This window comes from Saimiri boliviensis, chromosome 11, assembly GCF_048565385.1.
Source record: "Saimiri boliviensis isolate mSaiBol1 chromosome 11, mSaiBol1.pri, whole genome shotgun sequence".
Taxonomy (NCBI): domain Eukaryota; kingdom Metazoa; phylum Chordata; class Mammalia; order Primates; family Cebidae; genus Saimiri; species Saimiri boliviensis.
In genome coordinates this window covers 881,262-895,430 of record NC_133459.1, presented here as the reverse complement: position 1 = coordinate 895,430, position 14,169 = coordinate 881,262, and the positions used below count along the sequence as shown (strand labels likewise).

At 44.9% G+C, this 14,169-nt stretch overlaps 1 protein-coding gene across 7 annotated transcripts in view; it reads left to right on the top strand.

Moving 5' to 3' along the window:
- Nucleotides 1-14,169, top strand: part of GNB1 (G protein subunit beta 1) — a 106,202-nt gene that overhangs the window by 78,801 nt on the left and 13,232 nt on the right. For all 7 annotated transcript variants that reach the window (XM_039474400.2, XM_039474393.2, XM_039474401.2 and 4 more), the window contains 2 exons: nucleotides 6,613-6,676; nucleotides 8,547-8,709. In XM_039474400.2, coding sequence (XP_039330334.1) covers nucleotides 6,613-6,676; nucleotides 8,547-8,709 — 227 coding nt within the window. The remainder of the gene's footprint in view (nucleotides 1-6,612; nucleotides 6,677-8,546; nucleotides 8,710-14,169) is intronic.

The following is a 14,169-nucleotide window of genomic DNA, read 5'->3' as shown; positions in this document are numbered from 1 at the left end:
GTTTGTGAAATTGTCTGCTTTAGAGCACAAACAGCTAGAGAACAAAAGATTCTATCTTTAGTTTGTTCTATATTGTATCCCATACAATTCCATATGCAAATGAGTGCTTTTCCAATGCGGGAGGAGTCAGAATAAAAATGGGAAGGGGAGTGGGGGCGGGGAAGGTGATGTTCTGTGGGTACAGAGTTTTAGTTCGGAATAAATTCTAGAAATCTGTAGCCTAGCACAGAGACTCTAGTTAATAATAACGTATATTTCAAAATTGTTAGTAAAGTCAATTTTAAATGTTCTTAACACACACACACACACACACACACACACACACACACACACACACACACAATGGTTAGTGATGGTATGTTGATTAGCTTTTTTTTTTTTTTTTTTTGAGACGGAGTTTCGCTCTTGTTACCCAGGCTGGAGTGCAATGGCGTGATCTCGGCTCACCACAACCTCCACCTCCTGGGTTCAGGCAATTCTCCTGCCTCAGCCTCCTGAGTAGCTGGGATTACAGGCACGCGCCACCATGCCCAGCTAATTTTTTGTGTTTTTAGTAGAGATGGGATTTCACCATGTTGACCAGGATGGTCTCGATCTCTTGACCTCGTGATCTACCCACCTCAGCCTCCCAAAGTGCTGGGATTACTGGCGTGAGCCACTGCACCCGGCTGATAAGCTTCTTTCATTTCACAATGTGGATATATATTAAAACACCACATTGTACTCTGTAAATAATTATTTGTCAAAAATTCTTTTAAATATTCAAAATAAATAAGTAACCAGGTACGTTGGCTCATGACCTGTCATTCCAGCACTTTGGGAGGCTGAAGCAGGGCAATGGCTTGAGACCAGGAGTTGAAGACCAGCCCGGGCCACCTGGCGAGACCCCTTCGCTACAAAAAATACAAAAATTAGTTAGGTGTGGTAGTGCGCACCTATAGTCCCAGCTACTCAGGAGGCTGAGGTGGGAGGATCACTTGAACCCAGGAGGCAAGAAGCAGAACTTGCAGTGAGCTGAGATCATGGCACTGTGTTTCAGCCTGTGTGACAGTGAGACCCTGTCTCTATATAAATAAGTAAATAAGTAAGTATGTACTTTGTGAATTCAAAGTTGTCTTTAAAAAGGTAAAGAAGAATAAAAAAAGAAAATGTTCTGGCCAGGCGAAGTGGCTCACACCTATAATCCCAACACTTTGGGAGGCTGAGGCGGGCGGATCACCTGAGGTCAGGAGTTTGAGATAGCCTGGCCAACGTGGGGAAACCCCGTCTCTACTAAAAATATAAAAATCAGCCGGGCATGGTGGCACTAGTCCCAGCTACTTGGGAGGCTGAGGCACGCGGAGGTTGCGGTGAGCCAAAATTGCTCCACTGAACTCCAGCCTGGGCGACAGAGCAAGACTCTGTCTCAAAAAAAAAAAAAAGAAAATGTTGTTAGTAGTCTTTTCTAGAATTTATTGTCAAAAGTAGATGAGAAACAAAACAGTATGTTACCTTGGGGGCCTTTCCTCCGTGTGTGGGTGTGTTGATGTCCAGGTTAGGCATGTCAAGAGAGTAGACGGTGCTGTTGCTGAGAAGTGTTGGGGTACTCACAGCACTGCACTGCTGAGTAACGTGTCTCCTTCACCAGCTGGGCTCTGCACTGGGTAGTCTAGAAGAGAGGAGAGTGATCTGCATGCAGGTGTGTTCGGGGACCTACGAGATGGGTATGTGGCCTGAGCAGTGGAGGTGCGGCTGGGGGCTCAGGGCTGGTGGGGTGGGTGCCAAATTACTGGATGGGAGGCTTTATGTTCCATCTGTCTCAAATATACTGAGTGCCTTGAAAGCCCCAGGATCAGAAGGAAGAAAAGCAAGGGCTGACAAAGCAGAACCAAGTTGAGAGTCGTGGCCACCCTGTGAGCAATGCTGTCTTCAGTGAGGTCTGTGAGAGACTGTGGTGCCACGTTTGTCCTCATTCTTGGACAGGGTGGCAGGTGCATGGCCTTTGTTGTATAATTTCACAGTCATGAGGAAACCAAAATGATGTTAAGGAGAACCTCTGCTTTCCAGAGGCTTCTAGAGACTGCTTGTTCTAATAGCCATTTTTTCAGGATAGGCCAATGGTTGGCTCTTTGAGGTCCAAAAGAGGTTTTTTGGAGAGAAGGTATATATTTTATTTATTCTCCATATTTCCTTTATAAACAAATGTTACTACTTAAGATTTTTTCTGACTGAAAGCCGTAATTTGTGAATACCTGTTTTTTCACTGTGTTCGTTTGATTTATGGACACTCTCAAACTGTAGAAATGACTACCAGTTTGTCTTTGAAAGCTACACGAAGCTTTCAAAGGCGTGACGGCTCACACCTGTAATTCAGCACTTTGGGAGGCCAAGGCAGGTGGATTGCTTGAGGTCAGGAGTTCAGGACTAGGCTAGCCAACGTGGTGAAACCCTGTCTCTACTAAAAAATACAAATACTATCTGGGCATGGTGTACATGCCTGTAGTTCCAGCTACTCTGGAGGCTGAGGCAGGAGAATCACTTTGAACCCCTGAAGGCAGAGGTTGCCGTGAGCCAAGATGAGAGGCCCACAATGAGTACTTGTTACGTATGCATTAATGTAACAGATATATATGTTTGTTATGTATCATTAAGTAGCAATTTTTTTTTTTTTTTTTTTTTTTTTCTGAGACGGAGTTTCACTCTTGTTACCCAGGCTGGAGTGCAATGGCGCGATCTCGGCTCACCGCAACCTCCGCCTCCTGAGTTCAGGCAATTCTCCTGCCTCAGCCTCCTGAGTAGCTGGGATTACAGGCACGTGCCACCATGCCCAGCTAATTTTTCGTATTTTTAGTAGAGACGGGGTTTCACCATGTTGACCAGGATGGTCTCGATTTCTCGACCTCGTGTTCCACCCGCCTCGGCCTCCCAAAGTGCTGGGATTACAGGCTTGAGCCACCGCGCCCGGCCTAAGTAGCAAATTTATACATTCATAATATATTTATCAATGTATTTGTTTGTACTGAACAGCGATCTTTTTTTGAATCTAGGTCTCTGTCACCTAGGCTGAAATGCGATGGGTGAGACCCTAGCTCTCTGCAGCCTTGAATTTCTGTGGTCAAGCCATCTTCCTGCCTTAGCCTCCTGAGTAGCTGGTACCACCGGTGCACATCACCGTGCCCAGTTAATTTTTTAGATGGTTTTTGTAGAGACAGGGTCTCCTTGTTGTCCCATGTTGGGCTCCAACTCCTGGATTTAACCCATCCTCTCACCTCAGCCTTCTGAAGTGCTGGGATTGCACGCATGCGCCACTACCCTCCCTCCTTTGAGTAAAATGAAGGGAGTTAGGTGTTTTGATTATTTGACAGCTGCTTTTAGGGTCCTGGGGCCCGTTATCTTGCTTCCTGGCTCTTGCCTCTATGTTCTGGGTGGGTGGCACCTCAGATAATTGATTTTTGAGTAGGTAAAGGCACTAGCAGGCAGTGAGAACCCAGCTCTCCAACAGCGCCTTGACCCAGGACTAGGAGGCATGTCTTCTCTCACCTTCTGGAGGATCAGTGCATAGCTTACGTGTCCCTAATCCCTCTGCAAGTCAGCAGTTATTAAGCTCTCTGACCGGGAGACCTGTGTAAAGGTGATCCTTCTAATCCAGGAGGATGAGCTGCTTTAGATCAGCTCTGATACTCAACAGAAAATCTCAGGATGGCTGGGCAGAAATAGAGCTTGAGAGGGAACCTTGTACCATTATGTAGAAATAGTTTTTTTTTTTTTTTAGACGGAGTTTTGCTCTTGTTACCCAGGCTGGAGTGCAATGGCGCAATCTCGGCTCACCGCAACCTCCGCCTCCTGGGTTCAGGCAATTCTCCTGCCTCAGCCTCCTGAGTAGCTGGGATTACAGGCACGTGCCACCACGCCCAGCTAATTTTTTTTGTATTTTTAGTAGAGACGGGGTTTCACCATGTTGACCAGGATGGTCTCGATCTCTTGACCTCGTGATCCACCCGCCTCGGCCTCCCAAAGTGCTGGGATTACAGGCTTGAGCCACTGCGCCCGGCCGCTACAAATAGTTTTAAGTGTTGATGACTGAACCTAGTTGAGAGGTTTGCTTTAAGAATTGTACCTGAAGGCTGGGTGCGGTGGCTCACACCTCTAATCCCAGTGCAGGAGGGCAGTTTGTCTGAGCTTAGGAGTTCGAGACTAGCATGAGCAACATGGCAAAACCTTGTCTGTACTAAAAATAAAAAAAGGAGCCCCGCGGCATGGTGGTGCACATAATCCCAGCTACTGGAGAGGCTGAGGTACAAGAATTGCTTAAACCTGGGAGACAGAGGTTGGTGTGAGCTGAGATTGTGTCATTTCTCTCTAGCCTGAGTGACAAAGGGAGACTCAAAGAAAAAAATGCATCTGAAAAATAATAGGATTGGAGCATGCACTTAGATTTTTTAGTTCTGCGATAAATTTTGTATTAAAGTGCCGATGAAAAGATTTCTATTTGTTGTTAAACTCGTTGACACCTTTGTAAAGGAAGTTTGTGCTTAGTGTATCGAAACATCTAGTTTGATATTAAAAGTGTCAAAGTTATTAACAAAACTTTAGAGAGCATTACTCCAGCTTTGAGGCAGAGTCTTGCTGTGTTACCCAGGTTGGAGTGCAATGGCAGGATCTCAGCTCACCATAACCGATCTCGGCTTACCATAATTTTTAGTAGAGATGGGGTTTCACTATGTTGGCCAGGCTGGTCTCGAACTCCTGACCTCGTAATCCACCCACTTTGGCCTCACAAAGTGCTAAGATTACAGGCGTTAGCCACTGTGCTCATCTGAGTCAGCTTTAAGAATCCACATATGCTCACAGCTGAAATAGTTAAAACTTGTATTTTTGAGAAATTGTGGCTTACACCTGTAATCCTAACACTTTGTGAGGCTAAGGTGAGCAGATCACTTGACGCCAGGAGTTGGAGACCAGCCTGGGTTACCTGGTAAAACCCTGTCTCTACTAAAAGTACAAAAATTAGGCAGGTGTGGTGGCGCGTGTCTGTAATCCCAGCTACTCGTGAGGCTGAGGCATAAGAATCACTTGAACCCGGGAGGTGGAGGTTGCAGTAAACTGAGGTCACACCACTGCACTCCAGCCTGGTGACAGAGCAAGACTATGTCTAAAAAACAACAACAAAAAAAAAACCAAAACCCTGCGTTGGATAAAATCCTTAAAATTAAAAATTCTCGTATCATTTACCCTACTGACAGCTATCTCTGCATCAAACAGTAGACCTCTTACTTTTCCTTGAAAACAGCACATTCTATGCTACAGAGTTCTTAGGACCTTTTATGAGCAACTGTGTTTCCCAGGATTTAAGTTACTTTCACCTACCTTACTTGCCTGCTAAGGTGAAATTCTTTTGCTCCTTATTCATATTTTCCTTTGTAGTATGGAACTTCTTTTTAACTCACGATTCCAAGCTCAGCACAGTTGCCAGAGCAAGGAAGTAGTTATGAAAAAATTCATGACAGTTACTGGTCTCTGCTCCTGGGCCAAGCACAGTAGTGCTGTTGTTTACCAAGCAGGTGAGGGGTGAGCGCTTCCTTTGGTTTCTAGGAGACCTTGATTTCCAGTTTAGCTCAGTCTGGGAAATTTCATGGGGTATTTTGGGTGAGAAATGTTTCATGAATTCAGAATGTCTAAAAGTGGTGGGGTTTTTTTTATCTTTTTTATACAGAGTCTTGCTCTGTTACCCAGGCTGGAGTGCAGTGGCTCAGTCTTGGCTCACTGCAACCTCCACCTCCTGGGTTCAAGCATTTCTCTCACCTCAGCGTCCTTAATAGCTGGGATTACAGGCATGTGCCACCACACCCAGCTATTTTTTTTTTTTTTTTTTTTTTTTTTTTTTTTTTTTTTTTTAATTTTTCTAGTTGAGACAGGGTTTTGCCATGCTGGCCATGCTGCTCTTGAACTCCTGTGATCCACCCACTTTGGCCTCCCAAAGTGTTGGGATTAAAGACATGAGCCTCTAATTTGATTTATAAGGAAATCAAGCAGAAGCACTTATTAGATGACATGAACCTATCTCATCTGACAGAGAGAATGAATGCCAGGAGTGATATGGCCTGCATTCTGTCAGGGCCATGTACTCTCCAGTCTCAACTGTGGTGCATAATAGTGTTTTTGTTCATGCTTTTAAATTTGGTCTGAGACCGACAGAGGCTCTGTTGCCCAGACTGAGCCCAGTGACGTGATCTCCGCTCACTGTAACCTCTGCCTTTTGGGTTCAAGCAATTCTTTTGCTTCAGCCTCCTGAGTAGCTGGGATTACATGCGTGTACCACCACACCTGGCTAATTTTTATATTTTTAGTAGAGACAGAGTTTCAAGATGTTGGCCAGGCTGATCTCACATTCCTGTTCTCACATGATATGCCTGCCTCAGCCTCCCAAAGTACTGGAGTACTGGGATTACAGACATGAGCCACCATGCCCGGCCAGAGCTTTTTTTTTTTTTTTTTGCTTATAAATAAGTGACTTTGTTTGAAGCAGATATAGCATGGGAACATGTAAGTCACCAAACTGGGTTTTAGTCTGTTGCCCTTGAACACTTTCTTTGTTGTGTGGTACTGATAGGTTTGCTTTTGTCTGTCCTCCAGGCTTCTCGTCAGTGCCTCGCAGGATGGTAAACTTATCATCTGGGACAGCTATACCACCAACAAGGTACGGACCGCAAAATTCCCTTCCTTTGAAAACTGACCCAGGAAACAGGGTTTTAAACTCTGGATTCATTTTTGTGAAATCACGTAAGACAGAATAGTGAAGGCAGTAGCAGCAAGCTCTGTTTGTTAGTGGTGAAGTTGTGCAGGTGAGATAGACACTGAATCGTGCTGGCACCTGCGGTGGTCTCTTCCTGCAGACCAGGCACAGTCGTGCCGTCGTCTCCTTACCAAGTCGGTGGGAGCTAAGGACCTTCTGTGTGTCCAGGAGAACTCTGTGCCAGTTTTAGCAGAGTCTGGGAAGATTCATGTTTTGTTTGTAGAGTGCAGAAATACTGCTTTTCATTCTATTACAAGTTTTTAGAAGACATCATCTGAAAGGCATCTTATTTGGAAGTGTAACTTCTGTTATTTTCAAGACTTAATCCAAATTGTACTGTTCTGAATAAAAAGTATTGTCACTGGTTCAAACATATGTAAAAAATGTAATTCAGTTATATTTTACTAAAGGATACTAAATGTGTATAAATGGTCGCACTAATTACAGCAGATCTAAAACACTGGAGAAGTGGCAAGGTGGATGCAGGAATGTCCATTTTGGTTATTCCATAGAAATATTTTGGTTTTGGCTGGGCATGGTGGCTCATGCCTGTAATCCTAGCACTTTGGGAGGCAGAAGCGGGTGGATCACCTGGGGTCAGGAGTTCAGGACCAGCCTGGCCAACATGGCGAAACCCTGTTGTCTGTACTAAAAATACAAAAAATGAGCCAGGCATGGTGGCAGGCGCCTGTAATCTCAGCTACTCAGGAGGCTGAAGGAGGAGAATCACTTGAACCTGGGAGGTGGAGGTTGCAGTGAGTCGAAATCACATTATCGCACTCCAGCCTGGGTGAGTGACAGAGCAAGACTCTGTCTCAAAAAAAAAGAAAATTTGTTTTCAAATCAGTTTATAGCCGTTTGACAGGGTAATGCAGTGTTTTCTTCCAATATTATAGGAGTTTTTTGGTTCAGTTTTGTTGAGATGGAGTTTTGCTCTTGTGCCCTGGCTCGAGTGCCATGGTGTGATATCGTCTCACTGCAACCTCTGCCTCCTGGGTTCCAGTGGTTCTCTTGCCTCAGCCTCCCCAGTAGCTGGGATTACAGGCGCCCACCACCACACCTGGCTAATTCTTGTATTTTATTGCAGATGGGGTTTCACCATGTTGGCCAGGCTGGTCTCGGACTTCTGACCTCAGGTGATCTGCCTGCCTCAGCCTCCCAGTGTGCTGGGATTATAGGTGGAGCCACCGCGCCTGAACTGTTTTATTTTCTTTTGAGACGGAGTCTCGCTCTGTTGCCCAGGCTAGAGTACAGTGGCATGATCTCAGCTCACTGCAGCCTCTGTGATTCTCCTGCCTCAGCCTCTCGAGTAGCCAGGACTGTAGGCATATGTGCCACCACGCCTCCTGATTTTGGTATATTTAGTAGATAATGGGGTTTTGCTATGTTGGCCAGGCTGGTCTCAAACACCTGACCTCAGGTGATCTGCCTGCCTCAGCCTCCCAAGGTGCTGGGATTACAGGCGTGAGTGACTGCGCCCAGCCTAATAATGCAGTTATGATGAGTTGGCAGTACTATTGTTAAGTCCCCACCTAATCATAAGTTGTGACTTTAGTAGAATTGTGGATTGTGTGGATTGAATTTGCATTCCCATGTGCAGCACTGGACTTCTCATTAAGTATTGCTTCACCTGGGTGACCACACATGGGAATTACTCTCTAGATAATTTTGGCTTTTATTTTGTCGTGTTACCTAAATGAAAGTCGAAGAAGAGACTCAGTGTTACTGTTTTTGAACATAGAGGTTTTTACATCACCTGTGTTTCTGTCATTAGGTCCACGCCATCCCTCTGCGCTCCTCCTGGGTCATGACCTGTGCATATGCCCCTTCTGGGAACTATGTGGCCTGCGGTGGCCTGGATAACATTTGCTCCATTTACAATCTGAAAACTCGTGAAGGGAACGTGCGCGTGAGTCGTGAGCTGGCAGGACACACAGGTACCCATCCTTATTCGTAACCTTCAAGTGACATACGCTGTTTACCTGGTGTACATTATATGCTTTGGATACTCAGCTTTTATCAATTACAGATTTTTAAATTTTTTGGGAGGGGACAGAGTCTTGGTGTGTCATCAGGCGTGTCATCAGGCTGGAGTGGAGTGGCATGATCTCGGCTCACTGCAATCTCCGACTCTCAGGTTCAAGCAATTCTCCTGCCTCAGCCTCCCAAGTAGCTGGGACTACAGGCACCCACCACCATGCCTGGCTAATTTTTATAGTTTTAGTAGAGATGGGATTTCACTATGTTGGCTAGGCTGGTCTTGAACTCCTGACCTTGTGGTCTGCTCGCCTCGGCTTCCCAAAGTGCTGGAATTACGGGAGTGAGCCATGACGCCCAGCCTTATTAATCATTAGTAATGAGACTGGTTCAAATAAAAGTTAGAGTAATGGCCAGAAGTTTTCTGAAAATGAAACTGAAAACAGGCCTGATACGCCCTTACCAGTAAGAAACCTGTGGCTTTGTGCTGGTCATGGTAGCTCATGCCTGTAATTACAACATCCTGGGAGGCCAGGGCAGGAGGATAGGTTGGAGCCAGAAGTTTGAGACCAGCTGGGGCAACAAAGCTAGACCCTGTCTCTACAAAAAATGAAAAACTTAGCCAGGCGCAGTGGTGCACGCCTATGGTCCCCAGCTCCTCTGGAGGATCCCTTGAACCTGGGTGGTTGAGGCTGCAGGGAACTGTGATTGTGCAACTGCACTCCAGTCTGGGCCAGAGTGAGACCCTGTTTCTGCAAATGAGGCAGATGAGAGCTCTGTGGCTGTAAGTGCTGGGTAGTCTGTTATCTCACCAAGATTTTGTTTGCTTGTGACACTAATTCATCACGAAAAAAATACAGTTGCTGAAAGAGGACATCCTATCCTAATATTTTACCTCTCTGGCTGTATTATCTGTTCCAAGAAATTTTATGCCCCGGTACCTTTTAGTAACGCTTCACCAGGCTCACTCACTTCACTTGCAACCAAAGAAATCCATTCATGGAGTCACTAGTACTGCTTTTGACACCCATTAAGCAGTCTGTTAAATAAGTTAACATTGGCCAGATTACAGTTATCCTTGTCCTTTGGAAGATATGCTGCCTGTTTTTGTTGATTTCTGTTCTGTGTTCTTTCCTGCCTTCTGCTTACTTTGGAGTTGCTTTCTTAATTTTCCAGCTGCTTAAAGTAGATCTGTAGGCCACTGGTTTTAGACCCTTTTTCCTTTTCAAATATAATAACTTAAAAAGTTTTAAATTTCCCTCTAAGCATGGCTTTAGCTGCATCACACACATTTTTTTAATGTCTTTTTTTTTTCTTTTTTTTTTTTTGAGACGGGGTTTCGCTCTTGTTACCCAGGCTGGAGTGCAATGGCGCGATCTCAGCTCACCGCCTCCTGGGTTCAAGCAATTCTCCTGCCTCAGCCTCCTGAGTAGCTGGGATTACAGGCACACACTACCATGCCCAGCTAATTTTTTTTAGTATTTTTAGTAGAGACAGGGTTTCACCATGTTGACCAGGATGGTCTCAATCTCTTGACCTCGTGATCCACCCACCTCGGCCTCCCAAAGTGCTGGGATTACAGGCTTGAGCCACCGTGCCCGGCCTTTTTTTTAAATAAAATGGAGTCTGTCTCTGTTATCCAGGCTGGAGTGGTATGATCTCAGCTCACTGAAACATTTGCCCACTGGGTTCAAGTGATTCTCCTGCCTCAGCCTCCCGAGTAGCTGAGATTACAGGCTTGCGCCACCACATCCGGCCAATTTTTGTATTTTTAGTAGAGACTGGGTTTTGCCATGTTGGTCAGGCTGGTCTTGAACTCTTGACCTCAAGTGATCCACCTGCCTTGGCCTCCCAAAGTGCTGGGATTATAGGTTTGAGCCACCACGCCTGGCCTGACCTTTATTCTTGAAGGATATTTTTTCTGGATATATAGAAGTACGAGTTTTTTTTAAAAAAAGAATTATGGGTTGAACTTTTTTCTTTTTTTTTTTTTTTTAGGTTGAACTTTTTAAAATTTATTTTTTTAGCAATCTAAAGATTTGGTTTTTAGCAGTTTACACATGACGTGCCTTGGTGTGATTTTTCTTTGCATTTATTGTGTTTTGGCATCTTGAATCTGTCAATTTGTCTTTCACCAAATTTGGGAAGTTTTAGACGATGTCTTCAAATGCATCCTCTGTCTTTAGTCCCCCTCGCTCTGCACTGCAATGCACACACATCTGTGCTGAGCCTGCAGTCCAGGGGCTGGGCTTGTTCATCACTTTCCACTTCTTCAGATTTGTTCCTTTTGTTGTTAGCCCTGCTTACTTGCTTTAACCTTTTTATTTCCACTCAGGCTCATGTACTTGTTATCTCTGATTAAATAAGGCTGTCCAGGAGAATTTTTTTTGTCAGGCCTTCCTTCTGCAGTTCTAGAATTTATATTGCCTTTATTCTATTGCTTTTATTTAAGAATTCTTTTTATTTTCCTGCTGAGATTCCCTGTCCTTGTATAATAGCATGTTTTATTTTGTTTCCAAAAGTAGAGTCCTATCACTGCCTTTAGAGTTCTTGTCTCTGATCCCAGCCTCTCATCTCATCTTCCTGAGGCTGGTCCTTGTGGATCTCTTCTCTGGAGTCTCAGTGACATTTTGCTATTATTTAGTACATGTAATAATTTCAAATTGTATTCTGGACATTGTAAACGTTGTGTCATAGAGACTTTGGATCTGATTACAATTCTCCACAAATAACTGCTGTTGAGTTTTGTGTTTCAGGCAGTCTGTATCTCATTCTTGTGTGGCAGCAGCAGAAACCGGGTTCAGCTTTTCTGCCCTAGTTGGGCTGCACGCCTGTGCGCTTCAGGTGTCGGGTATCTGGTCAGCCATGTGTGTGGTTTGGGGCTCCCTTTCTGTGGCTTTCTTCTTTCTAGTTTTTATCCTCTCACTTTCTGGCTGTGGTTGCCCATGAGTCTGTCTACTGGCACCTGAAGACCTTGGCCACAGGTCTTGTGTATGAGGCCTTAGCCCCAGAGTTGTCACAGACAAGCCTTACCTCAGGGAAAGCTCCTTAAAAACAAACCACACACTGCCTTTCTTTTCTCTGGGATGAGCTCCTCCAGTTCCTGCCTGCTCTTGTTTTCAGTGCCTTCAGGTCTTTGGTTTTGTATTTCATCCAGGGCTCGTACTTGTTCCTGTGAGAAGGTAATGCTGGTGGATAGGAGCCACTGGCCGTTGCTGGGAGTCCAGCCGGGCTGCTCAGCGACCCTGCCAACCACATAGCCCTGTCGATGCAGTGCCCTTTTTGGAAAGGTGTTCTTATGTTCAGCAGTCCCTTCCCATGACCCTCAAAGTCAGTGCATCTGCTTCCATTGATCATCAGAGATTCCTGGATTTGTTAACACTGACTGTGTATGTGTGTTTGAAACCAAAAAAGAAAAGCCAATAATACCCAAGAAAACAGTAACCTGGTATTAGTAGGAGTATTTTAGAAATTTTATTTCCTTCCTATTTCATGAAATTTTACTTCTAAGGAGTGTGTTATTTAAAAAAAAAAATTTTGGCCTCTTAAGAGTGTTGGTGAGTCTGGGTAACATAGGGACATCCCATCTCTACAAAAAATACAAAAATTAGCCAGGTGCGACTCAAGCTTGCGGTCCCAGATACTCAAGAGGCTGTGGCGGCAGGTTCCTTTGAGCCTGGGAGATCAGGGCTGCAGTGAGCCATGGTTGTGCCACTGCATTCCAGCCTGGGAGACAGATTGAGAGCCTGACTACCACCCCCCACCCCCCAAAAAAAGAGTATTTGTAACTTTCTTCAGTCTTGATTCAGATTCAAATCAGTGAAGGTTAAAATTTGAGGCCATGCTTGGTGGCTCACACCTGTAATCCCAGCACTTTGGGAGGCCAAGGTGGGCGGATCACCTGAGGTCAGGTGTTGAAGGCCAGACTGGCCAACGTGGTGAAACGCCGTCTCTACCAAAAATCAAAAATTAGCCAGGCATGGTGGTGTGTGCCTGTGATCCCAGCTACTCAGGAGGGTGACACAGGAGAATTGCTTGAACCTGGGAGGCAGAGGTTGCAGTGAGCTGAGATCGTGCCACTGCACTCCAGCCTGGGTGACAAGAACAAAACTGTCTCAAAAAAATTTTTTTTATATTCTTTCAGTAGTGTCTCCCTGTAGTCAGAGGCACAGGCACGGCCATCAGTAGGGACGTCTCTGAGAATTTGCCACTGTTGTCTTGTTTCAATCCTTTGAAGGATACCTTTGATTACTTCAGTGTTCATCACTTGTGCCGTCTTCTCCTGAACCTGTACATTTGACCTCTATGATTAGATTTCTTTGTTAAGCCATAGTTGTGAGGAATTTTCTTAAAGAATCTTAGAACTCGATCCAACTCCCCACCCGCCCCTGCAAAAAAAAAAAAAAAAAAAAAAAAAAAAAAAAAAAAATTTGAACTCAGTTGCACAGAAAACACTTGCAGGCTCTTCCCAGTCCTTACTAATCATTGAACAGTGTGAGGGCAGGAATCATTTGCAGCTTTCTGAATAAGGCTCTTGTTAATCAGTGGTGTGTCGCAATTGTTTCCATAAAAGATGAGGGACTGCATGGGACAGACAGGATCTTTTAGCCCCCAGTCCTGCCACCCATGCTTTGGAAGCTCTTGAGCAATATCTCAGAGGGAAACATTCGGTGGCTTTCTGTCTTGGTATTTTGCGTTTTAAGATTCTTCCTTAACAAAGGATGTCATCTGGAAATAGCTGATAGAATGAATTCGCAGTGATTGGGATGGAATGTGTATTGTATTTTTAAAAAATTATAGATAGAATAAATGTTCTGCATTCTGTTTTGGTGACAGTAATTACAAATGCATTAGATGACATTTGAAAAACTATTAATTCCTTAAAATCTCATTTCCAGGCCAGGAACGGTGGCTCACGCCTATAATCCCAGCACTTTGGGAGGCCTAGGCAGGTAGATCACTAGAGGTCAGGAATTTGAGACCAGCCTGGCCAAGATGGTGAAACCCCATCTCTACTAAAAATACAAAAATTAGCTGGGCGTGGTGGTACATGCCTGTAATCCCACCTAATCTGGAGGCTGAGGCAGGAGAATCGCTTGAACCCAGGAGGGGGAGGTTGCAGTGAGCTGAGATCGTACCACTGCACTCCAGCCTGGGCAACAAGAACGAAACTCATCTCAAAAAAAAAAAAAAAAAAAAAAAAAAAGCTTATTTCCAGCTCTCTGACCCAGTCTCAGATTTTTATCAAAGCAGATCCCTAAGGGACAATGCAGGGAGACTTCAACGCTTGCTCTTAGAGCTTTGTTCTTTGCAAACCTCTCGAGGGGTAGAGACCCGGTGGCCCCTTGCCTGGATCATTCTGATTGAGATGGCTACAGATACACAAGCATTCATCAGAAGTCCAGCCCAAGGCCTTCATG